Source organism: Alligator sinensis, unplaced genomic scaffold (assembly GCF_000455745.1).
Source record: "Alligator sinensis unplaced genomic scaffold, ASM45574v1 scaffold140_1, whole genome shotgun sequence".
Lineage (NCBI taxonomy): Eukaryota > Metazoa > Chordata > Crocodylia > Alligatoridae > Alligator > Alligator sinensis.
The window spans coordinates 5,410,448-5,432,886 of record NW_005841836.1 but is presented as its reverse complement, the minus strand read 5'-3'; the positions used below and the strand labels follow the sequence as shown (position 1 = coordinate 5,432,886).

At 43.3% G+C, this 22,439-nt stretch overlaps 1 protein-coding gene across 3 annotated transcripts in view; it reads left to right on the top strand.

The window, feature by feature from the left end:
• Positions 1–1,365: 1,365 nt before the first annotated feature.
• The window catches only part of HAO1 (hydroxyacid oxidase 1), a 49,365-nt gene continuing 28,291 nt past the window's right edge, over positions 1,366–22,439 (top strand). The window contains exons 1-3 of one of the 3 annotated variants that reach the window (XM_025202189.1): positions 1,409–1,512; positions 7,219–7,266; positions 16,806–16,957. In XM_025202189.1, coding sequence (XP_025057974.1) covers positions 16,825–16,957 — 133 coding nt within the window. In that variant the 5' untranslated portion in view covers positions 1,409–1,512; positions 7,219–7,266; positions 16,806–16,824. Of the gene's footprint in view, positions 1,513–7,218; positions 7,267–15,852; positions 16,100–16,805; positions 16,958–22,439 lie in introns of those variants that run through there. The other 2 variants (XM_006015442.3, XM_025202186.1) reach the window with 2 other exon arrangements.

Sequence of the window (22,439 nt, the reverse complement as noted above, 5' to 3'; positions counted from 1 at the left end):
CTTAGACCAGTCAAGGGGCACTCTACCACCAGCCTCACTAGCCCCACAGTCTCTCCGAGTCCCCCTTCCTGGATATGGGGAGCTGGGGTACCTCACACCGTGACTGGTGCTCCAGGGTCTCACAGGGGACTCTCACTCCCCCTCTGGGGCAGCAGGTTGTGTTCCTACTACAGATGTTACCTCTACCCACCTGAAGGTGATGGCTGGGGTTAAGGCACCCCTACCTGCCTTTCATTGGGGTGGTAACTGGCTTGGCATTTCCTGGGGGCTCCCACACCACTGAGAGCCTCACCAGGCCACCCACTCCTGGCAGGGTGCAGTTTTAGGTCATGCCCAGGACCTGGAGCCTCCAGATCATCCCCTACAGCACCTCCCTTGCCTCCAGATGATACTAGCAGCCCTGCTGCCAGGCGGTGTTGTTGTGCGGCTTCCAGCAGCAAAACTGCCCTGTTTATATGCCCAGGGTTCAAAATGGCTGCCCTTATCCAGCACCTGGCAGCTACCAGTCCCAGACCCTTAAAGCGGCAGGCACCCACAGTGCCCTGCCACAGTGGGGGAAGTGGGGGGGTTGCAATGCTCAGAGAGAAAGAAGGTAGATGCACACAAACCCATACAATGGTCTGCAATGGTGGAGGGCATAGGTTGGGGAAAGTTTCTCAGTCTATATAGAGTCTCATTGCAGAGGTCCTCTTTGGGTGGAGTGGAGTGGTCCATCATTGAAGGTTCCTCTTGGAGTCCATCAGGTGCAGAGAGGGTTTCAGGCAGTCCCCTCTGTGTCCGGTCCAGTGGTGGTTGGTCTGGTGGGGTCGGTGTACTGGCGGTGGCCCGTGATGTGTTCAACATAGATTTCACGGGACCAATGGATGGTAGTGAGGTAGTGCATCAGCTTGGTGTAGCGGCGGGAGACGCGGCAGGCATGCAGGATGCTCTCATTGCTGGGGTCCCCAGGCTTTGTGTGTCGGCCGTCACATCATAGCTGTGGCCCCTCAGGACATAAAGTCACTGACCAAGTAATGTATAGGCTTTCCCAGAATAAGCTTTAATTTACTTATCCATGAGGTGCTAATATGTTTGTTTTGCTTATGTATTAATTTGTTTCTTCCTCCTTTTTTTGCCATGTTTTGGACCATTGTGATCTTGATCTGATCTGAGCAAACTGGGCCCGTAACTCAGTATATAAATCAGCACATAGGGCAATGTCCAAAAGGAATGTCCAACACATTGACAGATTGTTTGTACAGTTTTTTTTTATGTAGTTAATTAAATACAGCGACTTGAACTTTGTTGAAGTTTTGTGTTAATGATTTACAGAGAGGAAAAATATAGCTAAAAAGAGACTGAAGTAGGAAAAAACTTATTCTTTGGGACCTGCAAAATGTCTGGAAAGCCAGTTTGTATTGCAGATTTTGAACAACATGCTAAAGAAGTTCTTCCAAAATCAGTGTATGATTATTACCGATCAGGAGCAGATGATCAGCAAACCTTAGCTGATAATGTAGCAGCATTTTCAAGGTAGGACAAATCATGTATTTAATTTTTAATATGTAGAAATTCTGTATCATAAGTAGAGCTGTCTAGAAAATTAACATTTTGTGGGGCAGAGGGGAATGTAACAAAAATGAGAAACTCCCTTTCATCAACATTTCTTCAAGTAACATGAAGCACTTGTTTTAAATTGTTTTAAGCAACATGATTTAGGTTTTATGAAATTTATTAGTTCTCTTGAACATTTCTGATCTGTCACAAAAAACAGTTTTTATTTAAAAAGTACAGAAAAGAAAAAAGGAAACATTTTTGGTGGAAATTGTAGATCAACCTGTAACTGTGAGCCTGACTGACTGTACCCTGAAGTTAATGGAATATCTCATATTGATGTCAGAGGGTTTTGGATCAGACCTGTTTTAAGCAATTTTAATCTACCAGTACTGAGTGAGATTTTAATTTCTATATCATACTTCACAACATGGCTGGCATTACCTGTCTGTGTGCCTCTACATCTGTCTTGGTTGGCCAGGTGAGAAGAATCGCAGAATTACATTGCATTTCACCAAAATGATAATCCAAAGTAGTTGACACTAGTGTGTGCTCACATGAACAAATATGAAAAATTAGGTCATGCTTAACCTCCACCTGATTTTTTTTGGAAGGGTGAAAATAAAGGGGATCTATGTCTCTAGCACTCTATTAGTGATGGACATTCCTACAGGATGACTGAATATCTAAAACTGCATATCCTACTTATGCATGGATGGGCAAACCACAAAAGCTAGTGTACATTGTGAAAGGATAGGCTGTGCACAAACAACCTGACAAGTGCAAGGTGCTGCACCTGGGGAGGAAGAACCAGCAGCATACCTACAGGCTGGGGAACTCCCTTCTTGTCAGTGCAGAGGCAGAAAAAGATCTTGGAGTCATTATTGATGCCCAAATGAACATGGGCCGACAGTGTGGGGATGCGGTCAGGAAGGTCAACCACACCTTGTCATGCATCCACAGATGCATCTTAAGCAGGTCCAAGGAGGTGATCCTCCCCCTCTATGCAACACTGGTCAGGCTGCAGTTGGAGTACTGCGTCCAGTTCTGGGTGCCGCACTTCAGGAGGTATGTGGACAGCATTGAGAGGGTCCAGAGGAGGGCCACCTGCATGATCAGGGGGCAACAGGGCAGGCCTTATGAGGAGAAGTACAGGATCTGAACATGTTCAGCCTCCACAAGAGAAGGCTGAGGGGGGATCTAGTGGCCATTTACAAACTAGTCAGGGGGGACCAGCAGGCATTGGGGGAGTCCCTGTTCCCCCGAGCACTACCAGGAGTGACTAGAAATAACGGTCACAAGCTGGCAGAGGGTAGATTCAGACTAGACGTCAGGAGGTGCTACTTCACAGTCAGGGTGGCTAGGATCTGGAACCAACTTCCAAGCGAAGTGGTGCTGGCTCCTAACCTGGGGGTCTTTAAGAGGAGGTTAGAGGAACACCTTGCTGGGGGCGTTTGACCCCAGTACTTTTTCCTGCCATGGCAGGGGGTCAGACTTGATGATCTGTCAAGGTCCCTTCCAACCCTACCAACTATGAAACTATGGAACCTCCACGGAGCCTAATCCTCCCGTAATGAAAAGAACTAGAGTTTTCTTGGTTAGGCCCTTTCTCAGACTCCATGGAAAGGGTCCCCATTTGGTCATTAACTATTGTAAAGGTTGGGAGCCATTATAAATTAAATCTAATAGAGCTATAGCAATTTTTACTATGTGAGGATCTGGCCATTCATCTTGATTTCAAGATTTAAACCCATTCAACATTTGGCCCCAAAACATGAGATCTCACCCTCATTCAGAAGCCACATGGAACAAGCTTTTTGTCCAGTAGGTTCCACAGAAGCTTCCCAAACTGTTTCAAATTGTACTTTCTTTGATGCTGTCTCTCCCTACCTCCTGAATTTGTTTGGATCTCTCCATGCCTTTCACCAAACCACTGCAAAAATGCAGGATCCAAATTTAATCCCAGTTAAGTCTCCTCAAACAGTTTAAATAAACAGCATTTAGCTTTGTATTCATTCTTTTAACTCATGTCCTGTTGTTCAGGTCTCCCTACACTTGTTGTTTCTGCTAATCTCTGCAGGTTTAATCTTTAATGTTTTGTATGTATTATCTCTCTAACAAAACCAAAATACTGAAGATTTGGAATTATATTTTGATTTTTTCCTCCTGCTTTTATTTTTTTTCTCTTTTATGAGTGCCAAATACCTGACATGATGACTAAGATTTCCTCACTACAATGAGAAGGGAAATGTCAAGCATGCATAGTCTGCATGTTACATTATTGAACAGGTTGAAATGATTTGTCACATTTTTCTCCATTTTAGTTCAACTTCAAAGTAAAGGAGAAGTGGAAGACTGACAGTGCTTAAGAGATTAAATATAGACCTACAGGAGTAGGTCTATATGCAAAATGTAGTGCATATCAATGGGCCTACTCCTGCAGCAGAATCTGCTAGTCATGATCCTTGTATATATGTTGTGTATACTGAATTGATTATATCTACCTGCTGTGTAAAAGCTAGGTATTAAGACAGTGAATTAAAGTGGGAGTTGATGTTTATAGCTGAGATCATCAAATATGTTTTTATTTATTAATGCAGGTGGGGTGTTGATGGGTCACCACACCTTCTTGGGGGTTGAGGTGCATTAAATTGCCATTATGGCTGCTACTGCCACCATCATCTAGGAGAGGGCTGTGCACATGACTCACAAGGGGTCACATTGTGGGTCTTCATGCTCCCACCTGGCCACCCCCCCACATTGTTCTGGTTGCAGGCCCAGTGTGGGTCTCTGGGCTCCTTCTCCCTCCAGCTTCCCTTCCCTTGCCCCAGGGTGTGGAGTGCTACAGCACTGCACAGCCTGTAGTGTTGGGGGAGCTGGTGGTCTGGGACACCCAAGAGGTGCGATGCATCAGGCCAGCAGGCAGCCAGGAAGGTTAGGGGGAGGTGGGGAGGCCCAGGTGCAAGATACAGTGAGGGGGGTGCCTGGGCATGCAGTGCAACAGGGTAGGAAGTTTGATGCAGCAGCAGGGGGGCACTGGGTGTGTGGTGCAGTGCCCTGACTGCGTATAAGTTGAACAGCCCTGATCTCAGACCCAGATGTTGACTCTGAGTCTTCATTCTTCTGATCCTGAAAGACGTCCTGATAGGCTGAGACAGAGGATGGGAATCAGTTGTCAATATTATAGGATCTCCATCTCTAAGTGGTTTCAAGAGCAGGTTAGACAGACTCTTGGCTGGGATGGTTTTAGTCACAGATGATCCTGCCTTTAGCTGGGGGCTGAACTAGGTGATCTTGTGAGGTCCCTTCCAACTCTTCTTTCCTATAGTCCTATGAATATCTAGGCTAAATCTTGACCAACATCGAGGATGTAAGATTTGTAGTCAACCCCACCTTTAAGAGTCACTTTCCTTCCCTACCTACCTTTTCATTCCTGTGTCTCTCCCTTTGTTCTTTATTAAGTAAGACAGCATCTTGGGCCATGTCTATGCTCATTTGTCTCTGCTGCCAGATTTTTTGGTGGCAGACAAGCTGTGACTATGCGTACAATGGCATGCTGTGGGCAACTCTGCTTGGCTCCTCTGAGCAGCTGCATTACCCATACATGAAGTGCATTCTGGGAAGGCCCCAGCTGCTGAATGGATCATAGCCATGGGTGAAAGGAGCAGGATGTTCCACAAATACCTTCAACTGGCTGCTAGGCAGTGACAGAAGCATTTCTCGGTTCATCGGGGGTGGAGGAACTCTGCTGTCAGAGAAGAGGCTGCCCTGGAAGGGCTTTGAATGCAAGCCCACCCTTTGTTCTGCAGCAAAACTGTCATATAAATTAGGCCCCGACTCTCTGAGACATCATCTCTTGCAGCAAGCCTGTGACAAGACATGCTGGTAAAACGCAACAACTTCAACAGCCTGATACGGATAAAAGTTTGCCAGCTTTTGCAGTGGCCGATAAGACTGTGGGCTGTACTTGTGTTTTCCTGTTAGTGAGCTTGCCATGGACAGTCAGTACCAGAGATAGGAGCTGCTGTTTCTATCTTGGTTGTTCTCGCTTCTTTTCCCTTTTGTGGAAAAGAAAAAGATCATACTTGAACAGCAGCAGAATCCAAAACACTCGAGGTCATCTAATTTAAAGTTTTCCCTTTTCCTTGCCAAAGCACGACAAAATGGAGGATTGGATGATGGATGGCCTGCCACTGACTTCTGTGAGAAAAGGACAGGGCCTAGGATATATTTTTTCAGTGTTGCTTTTCATGGGGTGTCACCTTTTAATTCATAACTATCAGGGGGAAAGTCCAAAATAAGTGTGGCTTAATAATGCTATTATAAAGTAGCTGTCTTCATTGATATATCTCACAGTGCTCCTAATAGATGAGGAAACTGAGGTACAGAGAGTTGAAGTGACCTGCCAGCAGGCCAGTGCCAAAGCTGGAAAAGGAAACAGGTCTCCTGAATCCCATTTTGAAGATTTAGTCACTAGGAATCATTGCTTCCTATTCAGTGAGAATTGCTACATGCAGCTAACAGTTCTTATTTTTTGAGCGTTCATTCTCACCCCAAGGAGCTTACCTGTGTAACAGGATCTGCTGCTTGATGGGAAAGGATATCGTCTTGTGACACTCTAATCTCACCCCGTCCACTCGCCTCACTCCAGGTGACACCCTGGCCTCACTTTTGTTGCTATTATTAACTCTAGGAGGTTGCCTCCAGAGAACTAGAATGGCAGCTCTGGGTGCCCTGACCCGTGTTGTCTCATGGGCTCCGGGAGCCTGGTCATGGCTCACAGGGCCATTAGCAGCCCACCGATTCAACAGTAATTGAAGTAGGGCACCTTAAGTGGTCTCTTTCCCCCACCTTGAGCCACTCCCATGGCTTGCAGCCTAAACAGCAATTTAAAACAAAACCCAAACACAAGTGAAGCTGGGGATCCTTTCTCTAAGCTTTCCCTGGGCTTTTACTTGGCTCTGTCATCTTCACCCAGCTTCGGTCCTCCTGAGCCTACTCACGGTCCTTCTCGTCTTCCGCGTTGCTTCTCTATACAGCACAGAAAACTCCTTCAGCTAGCACAGCCAGGGTCAGTCTCCAGTTCCCAGCAGTAAGCTCCTTCTTCCGTCGCTGCCCAGGTCAGACTGCCCCCTTTGACTGTCTGCAGGTTTACCTAGTCCCTAACTCCTCTCTCTCATCTCCTGACCTCCTCTCAGTAAGCTACAGGTGTCATTCCTTGGTCTCCTTAGCAGGTCATTATTGAATTAGTTGCCAGCTGCTTGTTAGGTGAGGTGCTGTAGCTATCTGACACTCTAGCTTTCTACTGCTTAGCCCTACAGGGCTTGGCCCCTGTTACAATCTGCTTTGTATTAGTGAAAGGTCAAAGGGGATTTCATTGGGTGGTTGTGTATGTATAGACCCCACACACACAGCTTTGTAGAAGTGCCTAGGTATAGATAAGGAAACTCAGGTTTCCCTATCTATCCGTAATAAGTAGGGAAGATCAGAGGTGTGCATCCCTGCTACTGCAGAGTTAATGCTATTTGACATGTACAAACTTTAATGTATTTCTTGGGTTTCTAGTGTGTGTCTCTCTCTTTATTTTTAAACTCAAATATTTGTTAGAGGTTGCATACATTCAACTATCTGGAAAGAGCCTGCAGCCTGAATGTACCTTAATGATCTGTTTGTTTTTTCCTGCAGGATTAAGAATTTGTTCTGAAGAGCACATCTTACAGTGTGTGCGTGCAGGTGTGGTAAGGGACGGTAGATGCTCTGCTAGTGAAAGTTGTCATAGCTTTGCTCAACTGTGACAATTTATACCAGCTAAGGAGTTGTACTCTTCTGGTATGGTACTGTAATTTTGTTCTGTATTAGGAGTACGTGGGGGATTTTGCCAAATATGATCATGAATTTCTGTTTTCCAAGCAAACACTCTGATGTTGTGACTTAAGGTTATAGCAAATCAAGGAAGCCAGTGTCTTGGGTAATAATTTATTTAGAACATTACGTTCCCTTTGTCTACAGACTTCACTGTGTATTGGATTGTAAAACATCTTTGCTTCAGTGGAAATGATAGCATCCGTGTTTTTGCCTGAGGGTTGTCTGGGGAAGGATGGTCTACTGACTGAGGCACTAGGTTAATCCTATGCAGATCTGAGTTTAGTTCCAGACTCTGCTCTAATTTTATGCAGTTATGGGCTAGCTATGAGCATCTAGCCTTGTATCTTGGTGCTACTTTGGAAAAGAAAAAGGAATGCTTGGCTCACAAAGTCAGTGTTGAAAAGACAAATTAATATTTAACCTTATTTATGAAAGCCCTAAAATTTTCATTGACTTCTATGGAAGCAGACACAGGTCATATATTCTTTCAAGGTGCATGGCTCAATATAGCACTTCAATTTAATTTTTTCCTTTTTTTTTTTTTTTTTTTTTACTGCAAAGCAGAGTACACAGCACAAGATTAGTAATGAATCAGACATACTCTTTAGCATGTGGCAAATGCCCAAATTACTGTTGTGGTACATGCAGCAATTCTTTGCGTGCAAACTGTGAACTGTTGTGCTAGGCAGGGGTTCTTTAAACACACATTACAAACTTACTTTATGGTATTATTGTTAGAAAACTGCAGCTCCAGAAACCAGCAACAAGAAGCAAGGAGGGGGTTCCCACTTTTCTATAGAAAATCATAGGGGCTAGGGTCAAAAGCCAATGGGCCAAAGGAGGGAACGGGTAAAGGTAAATCTTGGTGCTACTTTGGAAAAGAAAAAGGAATGCTTGGCTCACAAAGTCAGTGTTGAAAAGACAAATTAATATTTAACCTTATTTATGAAAGCCCTAAAATTTTCATTGACTTCTATGGAAGCAGACACAGGTCATATATTCTTTCAAGGTGCATGGCTCAATATAGCACTTCAATTTAATTTTTTCCTTTTTTTTTTTTTTTTTTTTTTTTTTTTACTGCAAAGCAGAGTACACAGCACAAGATTAGTAATGAATCAGACATACTCTTTAGCATGTGGCAAATGCCCAAATTACTGTTGTGGTACATGCAGCAATTCTTTGCGTGCAAACTGTGAACTGTTGTGCTAGGCAGGGGTTCTTTAAACACACATTACAAACTTACTTTATGGTATTATTGTTAGAAAACTGCAGCTCCAGAAACCAGCAACAAGAAGCAAGGAGGGGGTTCCCACTTTTCTATAGAAAATCATAGGGGCTAGGGTCAAAAGCCAATGGGCCAAAGGAGGGAACGGGTAAAGGTAAAGAAACATCAACACTGTGGTAACATACACTTAGCATCTTAATTCCTGCCCCTCCTCCCCACATCTGGAGGTGTCCCCAAACCAGGCTTTAGTCTCACGAGTGCTCAAACAGCAGCCTGAACTTGCTCCCATGTCTGAATCCAGCTCCTTCAGTCCATAGCCCTGGCCGACCAAGCCAGCCAAGTTTGTCCTGTGCTTTATGGCCTGTTACCACCAATCCCCATTTGCCTCACTTGTGGGATAGCCCCCTTCAGAATGCAAGTGCTCCCACTAATTTGTGCCAACCCTGCAGCCACAGAAACTGTCACAAGAAGCAAAGGGGATTCCCACTTTTATAGAGAAAATCATAGGGGTTCGGGTCACAAGCCAACAGGCCGAAGGGAACAGATCAGAGGTAAATAGACATTAACGTGGTGGTAACATACACTTAGCACCTTAATTTTTCCCCCATGCTTCCAGAAGTGTCCCCAACCTGGCTTTTAGTTCTGAGAGCACTCAAACAGCAGTCTGCACTTGCTCCCAAGTCTGAGTCTAGCTACTTCAGTCCATAGTCCTTGCCAACTGAGCCAGTGAGATGTCTAGTTCAGCTGCACACTCCTGGGGTCTGGTGACCATGCATATCTCTCTTGCAGTTTTTCTCCTTCCCTTCAGCAGCCTCTTGCTTTCTTCCTATTTTCTTTTGTCTTTCAGCCCCCTGGGCGCTTCTGGGGGGTTGTAGTCCACATTATAGTCAGCACAGCTCTGCAGATGGCCCCCTGCTGTTGCACACTTCACATTCACATTGCATTATTTTTGCTAGCCTTTCTTGTCATGTTAAGGGCTGCATCAATGGACAAATGATTATTCAGTTGGCTATCAGTGACTGTACTGGCAAGTGAGGGATAATTTTGGCATGGAACTATTTATTTGGTATGCACCAGCCATGATTTTGTGGAGAATGACATCAAATCCATTGCGTTATAAAAATGCATGAATTCACTTTTTTTGGCAATTAGGAGAAGTCTCCAGTAGGTTCAGATGCTCTGTGCATAAAATCAGATCACCCAAGACTGTTTTTTTTTTAGACGAGGTTAAAGTTAGTCACAGTAACTTTCCCGTATCTTTGATTTTTTTCGTGATCAATAACATTGGAATAAAGAGCCAGAGCTCACATTTCAGTGTCTGCCCTTTTATGGCGTAGAGTAGGTAACTTTCAATTTACAGCTCTCACTTAATGAAAGATGATTGTGAGGGTGAGATTTTTAAGGCCTGAGAAGATTTTGGGAAATCTGAGCACATTCTTTATCCCTGACAGGATCTGACCTTGGGCACCATGCACTTGTTTTTCAGTCCTGTGATACCATGTCCTTCCAATACGGTGCTGCCTGGTGATTAAATTGGCTCTTAATAACTAATCAGAGGGAACAGAGAATGGATTTTATGACAAGGTCAGGGTGTCTTTAGCTTGATGGCACTCAAGAAATCAATCTGAATTCTCCTCTTTCAGCATAAAGGGGGAATCAAATCTCTGATAACCTGTTATGACACACACTGCTGTTGACTTTGCAAAGGCGTTTGAAGTAAGAAATGTTATGCTGTGTCGTATGTCCATGGAACAATGACAGCTCGTTTGCCAAAGACTGCTTCTCCATTTACATGCAACAAATTATCATTGCCTTGCAGTTAAGTGGGCTGGTCATTCAAATGACTAGTCATATCTGTTTGGAAAGCAAAATTGAGAGTGCAGTTGAATGGGTTGGATGAATGAACTATAATGTGGATAGAAATCTGGTTGGATTGTGGGGCTCAATAGGTAGTGATCATAGGCTCAAGATTTAGTTGGTAGCAGGTATCAAGTGGAGTGCCCCAGGGGCTGGTCCTGGGGCAGTGTTTCCCTCCAGTATCTTCATTAGCAATCTGGAAGATGGGATGGGTTGCACCCTAAGCAAATGTGTGGATGACACCAAGCTGGGGGCTTTAGTAGATATACCTACCTCCTGCACCATATCAATCATGTCAAGGACTAGTGGAAAGTGCTACACTTTGGATGGAACAATCCCATGTACTGCTACAGGCTTGGGACCAACTGGCTAAGCAACAGTTCTGCAGAAAAGGACCTGAGGGTTACAGTGGACAATAAGCTGGATATGAGCCAAGAGTGTGTCCTTGTTGCCAAGGAGGCTAACACCATACTGGGCTGTATTAGTAGTCGTATTGGCAGCAGATCGAGGGAAGTGATTATTCCCCTCTATTCAGCACAGGTAAGGTCACATCTGAAGGCCTGTGTCCAGTTTTGGGCCCCCAACTACACAAAGGATGTGGACAAATTGGAAAGAGTCCAGTGGAGGGCAACAAAAATGGTTAGGGACCTGGGGCACATGACTTCTAAGGAATGACTGAGGGAACTGGGCTTATTTAGTTCGCAGAAGAGAAGGCTAAGGGGGGATTTAATAGAAGCCTTCAACTACCTGAAGGGTAGTTACAAAGAGGATGGAGCTAGATTGTTCTCAGTGGTGGCAGATGACAGAACAAGAAGCAATGGTCTCAAATTGCAGCAAGGGAAGTTTGGATTGGATATTAGGAAATCTTTCTTATTAGGAGGACAATGAAGCACTGGAATGGGTTACCCAGAGAGTTGGTGGAATCTCCATTCTTGGAGGTTTTTAATACTCGGCTCGACAAAGCTCTGACTGGAATGATCTAGTTGGGGATGGTCCTGTTTTGAACAGGGGGTTGTACTAGATGACCTCCTGAGGTCCCTTCCAGCCCTAATTTTCTGTTCTAATGTTCTTGTTGGGCTCAAACAGATTTATGTATATTCAGTTAAAAAAATACCAGGCCAAGGAATGTTTGTATTTGAAGCAGAAGTTCAAAGGAACAATGAAAAGTGTTGCCTCTGGAAAAGCCAAAGTGCTTCACTTGAGTAGTAGCAAGTCACCTCATTTGGCATCTACTTCTTTGGCTGGTTTGTTTGAACGGTTGGTGATTTATTGCTCCTGCTTGTTGACTCTGGCTGGAGTTTATTCTTGTAGTCAGCAACTTCCTCAAGCCTTTTGGGTGTAAATTCTTGGAACTGAGTGCCTTACTGATGCCAGATAATGCCAGGCAGCATATGGCAAATTAGAAATGCCATCATGCTGTCATTACTACCTTAGTGGAAAAGGATAAATGGATAGACTCAAATGTTGGGGCTGCAGTGGAAATGTCCATTTTTAGATGGCTCATTTGAATTCTAGGAAGATTCAAGGAAATCTATGAAGATTTCTCCTTGTCCTTGAGAAGTTGATATATTTTTATTCAGAATAGTACTCTGCCTTCCATGGTACCTTGTATCTAGAGAACTCAAGGTAGCTGAAAAGCCTTACACAATTAAGTCTCCAAACCACACATGCACTGAAATGTGTTTTTCTCTGGGTAAGGCAGCATTCACTTGACAGTGCACAGCAACAGCATATTTCAGCCTGACAGGAAATGGAGACTGTAGAGAGAATTAATGTAGCAGAATGAGTCGGATTTGCCTCGCATAAGAATCTTCACTTTTCAATTTGGTTAATCCAAAAGACTCCTTGCACAGCAAGGTGTTAGGGACTCAGATTTCTAGAGAATAAATTAGGATAAAATGCATTAAATTACTGAATTTCAAATCGTAAAATTTGTGTATGGTGTAAAACAGTGAGAAGTGGGTTTTTTTGCGGGGGGGGGAGGGGGCAGGGACGTGGTGGAGTTGCATTTTCTGTGCATGCACTTGGGAGAAGTTGACTTGGACAGCCAGAGGGAGAGCAGCACCAGTAAACCAAGCAGCAGGTCTTGTAGGCAGGAAGCAGACCACAGTTAATGCTAGTCTTTTAGGGCACTGACAGACGTGAAAATAATAATACTAAAAAATGCCCCCAGCACTTTCCTGGAAGAGGCAGTGCATTATTAGTTTGACCCAGCTATGCAATGCCTATACAGAGCGTAAGCTTCAGCGGTGCTTTTGGGCGCTTTTATCTAATAGCTGATTCAATCAGCTATTAGATAAAAGCACCAAAAAGCCCCACTGAAGCACCAAAAAGCCCCACTGAAGCACCTGATCTGTACAGACACTGGGAGAGCTGGGTCAAACTAACACAATGCCTGTTGTGGGCAGGTGCTGTGCTCGGTACGAGGGTGCACTAAGCTTAAAGTAAAGTGCTGTCCCATCCCTTCCCCTCCCTCCCCTCCCCTTCCCTTCTCTCCCCTCCCCTCCCCTCCCCCCCCACACACACACACACACACACACACACACACACAGTTTTTTTTTTCTAATGGTAATTCAGTCTGGAACAGATCCATGACCACATATAGGAAATAACAATGACCTCTAGATAATAAGTTACTGGATGTTAAGTGGGAACTGGAAAAGAAACAGCAATATCTTTGCTTCTTCTTCTTAACCTACTCATCAATCTATCCACCCTGAAAAACAACACACACACACACACACACACACAGTTTTTTTTTTCTAATGGTAATTCAGTCTGGAACAGATCCATGACCACATATAGGAAATAACAATGACCTCTAGATAATAAGTTACTGGATGTTAAGTGGGAACTGGAAAAGAAACAGCAATATCTTTGCTTCTTCTTCTTAACCTACTCATCAATCTATCCACCCTGAAAAACAAACAGGAAGATATCATAAGGTGAAGATTTGAATGGAAAGGTCCAGCCTGATAAATAAGTTCCAGTGCTACTACATTCTGTAATGTGGATGAAAAAGAAGAGAGAATTTTTCTTCTCCTTCCTTTCTCAGAGAATTAAATTGTAGGGCTGTGTGAAGCTTCGAGTGCTGATTCGATTCAGAGGAGATTCAGCCTGATTCAGTGTAAATCTCAATTGAATCAGGGGACCAATAAAAAGGTCTGAATTGATTTGTAGCTCTCCAAATCTCTGGAAAAGATTCAGAGAGCTTTGATGATTCAGGCAGTCCCCACCTGCTGCAGCAGGGCGCTAGAGACGGACTTGGAGTCGGTAAGTATGGGGCAGAGGAGAGGGGGCTGGAAGAGGAGGAGGGGACCATGGAGGGACTCCGCCAGCCTCCCTGACCCCTGCCTGCTCACCCAGACCCTCCTGGTCCCCACCTGCTCACCCATCCCACCTGTGGCTGCACCTCCTGCCCCAGCTCCCAGTGCTTTAAAAAAAAGCCCTGACTCAGCAGGTGCTGCTGGGTGGGGGGGGGGCAATCCCCAGTCCCCCCCATTATCCCACACTGCATGGGGGGCTCTTCATGAGCCCCCTGACCCTCCCCCTTGGTCTTCCAGCCCCCCATGGCTGCTCCACCTGCCCCAGCTCCAGCCCTTTAAGAAAAAAAAAACAAGAAAAACCCCGAGACTCACCACTCCTGCAGTGGCCTTGGGGCTTTGTGGGGGCTCATGCAGAACCCCCACATGGTGTGGGGCAATGGGCCTGGGTGATTTGGAGATTCAGCAGCAGCTGAATCTCTGAATCAGATTTGGCCGAATCAATTTGGGACAGTGATTTGAATCACCAAATCCAATCACCTCTGCTGGCCAAATCCAAATCCAAATCCAAATCCAAAGCAAATACTAGCCACTTCTCACAGGCCTAGTAGATTCATTTGTACTGTGACTGTTTGCTGGGACTAATGAGGTCTGGATTCAGTTGCCTGCTCTGTCATAGACTACTGTTACAATTGGGGGAGATTGACGTGATCTCTCTGTGTCTCAGTTCCCAAGGGAGTAATGCTTCCTTTCTCTGTCCTTTTAGTTGGCAAGCTTTTCCAGGTAGGGACCATTTCTCACTGTGTCTCTGCCCAGTAGTGTTATTTGTGCTAGGATAGCATGAATACGTGGCTTCCCTCTGTAGCATCACTGCTACTGTTACTTGTGCTAGGTCAGCATCCAGGGTACCTGGATGCCATCTTACAAGCCATCTGTTCTCAGGCAATGCAGGTCACTAGATTAAGCAGTGCTAGTGAAGCACTATTTTAATTCAGTTTCCTTAATTAAAATCCAGGAGATCAAGTGGAACAGTGATAAGCCATCCCAGGATGTGCATTAACAAACTATCGATGCACATCTTGTTCGTGCAACTTGAGGACACTTGGGTCTCTCTTTGCGAGCCTCACGCTGTTCCTCATGACATGCACCAATCCTTGCTGATGCACACCCTCTTGTGGCTTAGAGTAATAATGCCAAATGTAATACCTGGCTTTTCTTTAATGCAGTTGGCTGATCATAAAGAGTGTGCCTGGAGGCCAGCAATAATGTGAACACAATATTTGTTGTTTACCACCTCAGGCCCCTAGTGACTGCTAGGCACTGCACAAGCACATAGTCAGAAGATGGCCCTGTCTCAAACAGCTTAGTTTAAAAGCACGTGCTATTGGTTCTTATTCTCCCTTTTCTGGTCCTGCCTATTTTGTGTCAATCTGGTGGAACAAGGGCCTTTTACGAAGACCCAGGAAAGTCTTGTTCTGGACTGATGTTGGTTGTCCTATCCAAGTTGTTGGAATGAAAGGGGACACTGCGAGGGCTGGAACGCTCAGGCTGATTCTGGATCAAGTCAGTCTAGGACTACATTGTAACTTGCTTCCTGGTAGAAGTAATTTTGCTGGTGGCATAGATTTAATAGATTTCATGGACATTAGGGCTGGAAGGGACCTCATGAGATCATCGGGTCCAGCCTCCTGCCCAAGGGGCAGGAAGTCAGCTGGGGTCAAATCACCCCAGCAAGATAAGCATCTAAACATTTCTTAAAGGTATCCAGAGTACTAAGTGTTTGCACCATTTCTACGGGGAGACTGTTCCACACTCTGGAGACTCGGATGGTAAAGAAGTTTTTCCTTATGTCCCATCCAAAATCGTCTTCTAGCAGTTTGTGACCGTTAGACCTTGTCTTCCCTTGGGGTGCCCTGGTGAATGGACATTCTCCCAGTTCCTGATGCACTTATAAGCTGCTACCCAAGTCACCCCTGAGCCTTTGCTTCTCCAGGCTGAACAGTACCATGCCTCTCAGCCTCTCCTCATAAAGCTTGTTCGCTTGACCTCTAATCATGTTTGTGGCTCTCGTCTGGTCTCTCTCAAGCTTCTCCACGTACTTTCTAAAGTGTGGAGCCCAGAATTTGATGCAGTACTCCAGCTGCAGCCTCACCAAGGCCGAATAAAGTGGGAGGATGACTTCTTGGGTCTTGGCTTTTAGGTATAGAGCAAGAACAGTTAACTTCCCCCCACTGCACTGGCTCAGTTTGTCCCAGCTCTGAGTGCCTATCCTTGTTCTATCCCTCTGCATCAGATGAAGATCAGCAGCCCAGTGTTGTGACCCATGATGCAGACAGCCCATGCCAGAGTGTAAAAGGTCAATTTATTTTTGTTTACTTGCTGGTGTGTGTGCATGAGACAGAAGATAACTAAGCCTTAAAGAAAGAAAACAGCAGAATGATGGGGAGGCAGGTGGAAAAGGGCAAAGTGGGTGTGGGCATTGACTATATTGTATAATTTTCTGTGGAGTGCATACCTCCAATGGCTCCTAGATACACAGGGGAAATCAGTGAGTGAATTCAAGCTGTGTAGCAATAACTTTTGCTGCTATCTGACATTGACAGACATTCATTTTTGCTCTGAAAACCTAAAACTCATTTGAAATGTAACTGTTTTGTAGCTGCTGTCTATATATTTTTAATAGAATCATAGAAAGCAGGACCGTCCCCAACCAGACCATTCCAGCCAGGGCTTTGTCAGTTTATATTATATTGATATAATACTATATCAACTGATAATGTTCTAGTGTGCTTTGTCTCTTTCATTCTTTCTTGGTTTTCTCCCCCATTTTGCTCAGCTTTGTAAATTTTATCAGCTTCACTGGAGCTTCAGGCAATTCGTTAAAACTTTGTCCTTAGTTTTAACTTACCCTTGCCTCCCCTCTAGAGAACGGTCACTACTTCCTTCTTCTCTCAAATGTTGACAATGGTTCTTCTGAGAAAAGGAAATCTGATCTCATTTCCTAATGAGTTGTAAACAATGTATATAACGTATCCTTCTCTTTTTCTCCCCACTTCTGTCAGGTTGAGGCTGTACCCCCGGATGCTCAGGGACGTGTCTGTAATGGACCTTTCAACCTGTGTCCTAGGGCAGAATGTCAGCATGCCCATATGTGTTGGAGCAACTGCTATGCAGTGCATGGCTCACCTTGATGGAGAAACAGCAACTGCCAGAGGTAAATTGCCCAACAGCTAAGGAACTCTGATAGAAGACCAAATCAATGAGCCTGTTGTGCACAACCCCCCTGCTTAGCTTCTTGCTAGTAATTCTGCATTTCAGATGTTACTGTCAGAATAATTGGTGTTTTATTTTGTTTGTTTGTTTTCCTTCACTATAGAATGGTGATGAGAAATCCAATCTAGAAAGGGAAATGATTCACCAGCCAAGAGAGAAGGCAAAAAGTCATATCTGTTTTATTATCTCCTTTTCAAATCGATTATGCATAATTTACAAAGGGAAGCTGTGCATGAACATATTGGAATGTCGCAGTTGATTCCTGGGCAAAGGGGCCACGGCTTCCATACTTTGAGCTGCATGGACTGTCCTATCCTCATATCGTGTCATCAGCTTAGCTTCTTAATAGAATTACACCCACCTATACCAGCTGAAGATTTGACCCTTTTAGGGTATGACATTGACCCAACATGAAGTGGAATTCATTCTGCCTCATGAGAACTTCTGTTGGGCCAAAAAGTGATGTAACAGGAACCCCAACCTTTCCTTTTTTCCCCAAAATGAATGTTGTTTATGGAATGTCTACATACCATGTTAATTATGGATTGTTGGTACCATTAGAACTACCTTTGGCTCTATTTATTTTATTCTTTTGTGGTGAAGTTCTCAGTGTTCTATTCCTAAGTGAGAGTCATTGTCTGCTCTCAGTTCTATCAGTGTTTGGGGTGGGGGTGTTTCCCTTTACTCCTAGGATGTTCCAAATCTAACACCTTGACTTGGGATTGATGCCCTTCCTACAGCTACAGAGGGAGGGAGGGAGGGACCTTGCATTAAAGCTGTGGCATGAAGAAAATCTTGATGAATTGTTTCAATGGCTAATTGCCTTCTCTTAAAAATTAGCATCTTGTTTTGTAGTATGCTCTTCAGTTTCGAGCCATAAGGTTCTATTATGGTTTCTTTTTTTCTTCTGATAGCTTTGAGCCTTCTTTATCAGAAAACTTACTCTCATGCAAGCACTTAAGGACCACGAACAGTTCATTTCTTAACCATCTCTTTGGTAAATTAAATAGATAAAAATATCCAAAGATGCAGATTCTAAGAGCAGGTTAGACAAAAGTTTGTTTTCAGTGGTTTAAACAATGATGATCTAATCTTGAGCAGGTAGTTGGACTAGATGACCTTCTTTGGTGCTGTCCAGCCCTATTCCTTTATGATTCTGTGATTTTTAGTACTGTTATTAAAGCATATTTTCTACCTCTCTAGGTGTTCTTGTTATCACTTACAGCTTAAACTGTGCAAATGTTTTATAGCAAATTCTTTACAGTTACTTGTTGTTCAAACATACCCTCAGTGTAATGGCATTCTTGGTCTATAATTTATTGTCAAGTTGTTTAAAGGGGAAATATTTAGTATCTAAAATTGTAGCTTCTTGGATTATACAAATTCTCTGATAGTGTTTTTATTTCTTGACTGGATGAGCATAACACTCAGTATTGGATGTCTGGTGTCCAACTGTGAATTCACTTGCCCCAAATATTCTACCACAGTTGCTTATAATTAATTGTTTTTGAGATTTTTTTAATGTTTAAGTCTTGTGCTAGTATGTTTGCAAAATGTGAATGCAGGTGACTGTATAAAAACAATTACTAAAACAATTCAATATAATGCAATAAAAATGCAAACAAAAATAATAGGCTTTTATGTTAGACTGTCTATACTGCCAATCCTGAGTCTGTTTTTGTATATGTTAGGTAATTCATCCTTTTACTTATAGAATTTAAAGGGGCTTTGATTAACTGTAAAAACTGCAATCTGTTCATGAACTTTAACCCTTTGTTTATATATCAAGCAATCAAGCAAAATAGGACTGTATTAAGTTAGGTGTTGTACAAAAAGGGTAACTGGCAATCTTTTCTCCAAAGAAATGACAAATTCTATTCTATTTATTAGGCATCTAAATGGATTTGGGCACCTAAGTGCAATTCAATTCTGTTCCACCTTGTTGAAATCCTGAAATCCATAAATGCTTCTATTTTTGCAAGTGGGTGCATCTACACGTACAATTAATTTAAAGCAATACACTCTGGTGCATATCGTGCTGGAGTTTATTGCTTCCAGGTATCGTGTTTGAATGTGTGTCTGGGACCACAGCACATTGAGCCAGGTCAGAGCAGCTCCAGCTGGCAGGAGCCCTGGGGAGTCAGCCTGCCAGCCCAGGGCTGCTCCGACCTGGCTCAACGTGCTGCAGAGGGGCTGGCTGGAGCACAAGTGTGCTTCAGTGCAGGGCTAGCCAGTAGGCAGCCCCTCCACTAAAGCACCCTTATACCCTATACAGCCCTGTTAGGATCTACATGTGTGTTGCTGCACAGTAAATAACAGACTTTTCTGTGGAGCTAAGTAGGCCACACATGTAGACATGCCCACTATCATCTAACCCTTAAAACTGAGTCACAAAAAGGGAATATAACTGCACTTAGGTGCATGAGTCCACTTACATACCAGATGGGTGGAATAGAATCTGGCTCCTGGTGTGTATCTTAGAAAGGTGTCATTCAGGTGGATATATGTATTGAACTTGAATAGGATCAGATTGTACATAAACATTTTCTAATGAAGACATAACAAATAGGTAATAGTGCAACTAATGGAGGATGAGCAAGGTAATCTAGGTGCCAACTTTGGTGTTGGGAGCAGGAGGGTGCAAACATAGCAGCTGCCACTGCTGCCAGCCTGATTGTGGCAATGACCTGGCCACTGCTGCTGCCCCATGTTCTTAGGGTGCAGAACTGCGAAGTTAAACCTCTGCAAATAGGGCTATGAAACATGGGACAGCAAGGTAAAACAGCACTGTATGGGAAATGGGCTATACATATCCCACACTAGAAGCAGAAGAAATGCACTTGAGTGTTTTTTGTTCATGTGAAACTTATAGTTCCATTCTGTTCTTCCATGGGGAAAAGGATTAAGATCTACTTGAAAACCTTGCTTACATGCTGAAACTGCTACTCGGAGGGCATATCAACTCCAGCACAGGATTCCAGCAGTTTAATCAAGGTCAGCTCTTCTACTAGGACTAGGTTTCACAATCTTTAGTGTTCATTCAGAAGCAGCCTGAAGGATAAACTCTGTAAAAGCAAGTTGCTTTGATGAAGAGACATACCCGTTTAAAGTATTATTTCCTAAAAGATTTATAAGCTAACAAGAGCTCATGGTGTATGGTTATACAGATATGTTCCACATGATGGAGCTCTAATACCTTTAATAGGAAGTAATGATTCAAGAGACGGGGTTCCAGCAGTGTCAGTTGTATTAGTGATGTCTGGTTCCCTGGCAACATTTCTAGGTATTTCTGGCCCTGGCTACAATGATAGGACATTGCTGAGGAAACTGTGAACCATAACGCTGTTAAATGCAAACATGGTAATATAATGCAAGGGCTGAGATTTGCAAATGCGCAAAATTCAGGACATTCCCACAGCTAAGATTCCCACATAGATCATGACCTGGCTGCATTTTAAAGCATAAATTTTAACTGCATTTACAGTACAGCCCTGCAATATGCTAACTACAATGGCTGAGTTATGGTTGTGGTAGATAATTTAATTTTGGAATGTCTTGGTTTTGTGCCCTTAAGATCTTAAATTTAACATGTGATTTTTGCATTTATTTTTTTTCAGATTTAACATCAAAAAAGGAAAAACAAGGGGTGTTGACATTTGTCAGTGTGTGTGGTCAAATATATATATATAAATATTATATAGCTCTCCACATTCAAATAAAGATATGATTAGAATCTCAGCTATAATATTGGGTTAATATTTATTACCAGATTTGAAACCTCTTGAAGTTGGAGTGGATATTTAGATCCAAGATCCTGTTTGGCTGAAATGCAGTGATAAGAACTGGAGTGCCCTCTAATTTTGGGAGAATAGGGTTCTGAACAATTTTTAACATTTAATTAATTTTTCTTATGCTCCCTTTAAAAACCTATGTCATATTTTCACTGACGACAGGAATATACAGAACAAATTCTTAGTTGGCGTAAATTCGCATTGCTTTAACTGAGCTACAGTTATTTATATTTGCAGAGGATCTGGCTCATTACCTGATGCCCTTTGTAAAATACTTCATGATGTGTAAGCTCAAATATTCTGGAAGATGCATAGGAAAAAAAAACATAATGTGTGCCTTTCCTATTGTGAGAACATTCAAAATGTGTTCTGTGACATTTCTTTCCAGAAAGAGAACAATCGTCAGGAGGAGCAGTCGCACGGGGCTCTCTGCCAGAAGAAGGATTCTCTGTAGGGCCTTTGGTAAAACTGTTGTCTGCAGACCATGGGTGGCCTGGTTTTGAATCCCAGTGGAGGTAGTGGTCAGGTTGCATGCACAGAATCCAGCTTTGGAGGATAGCAGCTCTGCTAGTCAATAAGACCACTCTGTGTTATCTGGCTACCATTCAGCAGACACAACAATAGATCTCAGTGTTACGGAGATTGGACTTCAGAAGAGAGAATCTAAGCTGACACGGACTGTAGCAACCTTGCAGGTGTTATGGCTATGAGAGAGAACAGTTTTTATCTACCTCTGTGTTTTAAAAACACATTTATTTATAACATTTAATTTGCCCACTGAATTCCCTTATGTGGCACATCATCCAGAGATGGAAGAAAAGAAAATGATTTAAACAAATGGCACTTCTACATTTTTCTTCCAGATTCTATGTCATTAAATGAAAAATTAATTCTGGGTAGACGGGCATCCATGCTCTTATAGTGCTTTTGGGAGAAAAGTGAATTTCTTCTTGCAACTTTATCCTACAGAGTAAACACCAACAGGTCATTAGTTTAGAGTGTAATTGTAAATGCTGTATGCCTGCTGAATACTGCATAAGAATTATGAACCCAATTTTCAGTTGGTGGAAACTGATAAAGCATAATTGTGTATGGTGATTCATACCAGCTGTAGTTCTGGGAATCTGGAGTATCTGTCCTGGGGGAACTTCTGGTATTTCAGTGTTGGATTCATTGATGTTAAAAACTGGTAGAAACATTGTGATTCTCTGGCCATCCTCCTACATAACACAGGAGGTTGGACTTTGTTGTATTAATGCCTGATTCAGGTCTGATAGTCCTGGTTGAGCAAGGCCATATTGCTTAGCAAAACCATCCAATCCTGCCCTAAAAAATTTCCCATGATAGAGAATCTAGTACAACATTTAATCAGTTGTTTCAGTAGGTTAATTTTCTTCCTGTTTAAAAAAAAAGTGTTCCTTATCTGTACTTTAAGTGTATCTTTAAGTGTGCCTAGCATAAGCGTCCTGCCACTGGATTTTGTTATATCTTTTCTGGCTGGATTTGAAGAGCTTTGTCTTCACATGTTAAATAGAATAGGGTCAGGAACCAATTTCTGCAGGATCCTTGTTGAAACACACCTGCTTGATGATAAGTCCACATTTCACTTTGCAAATGATACAGTGCAGTTTG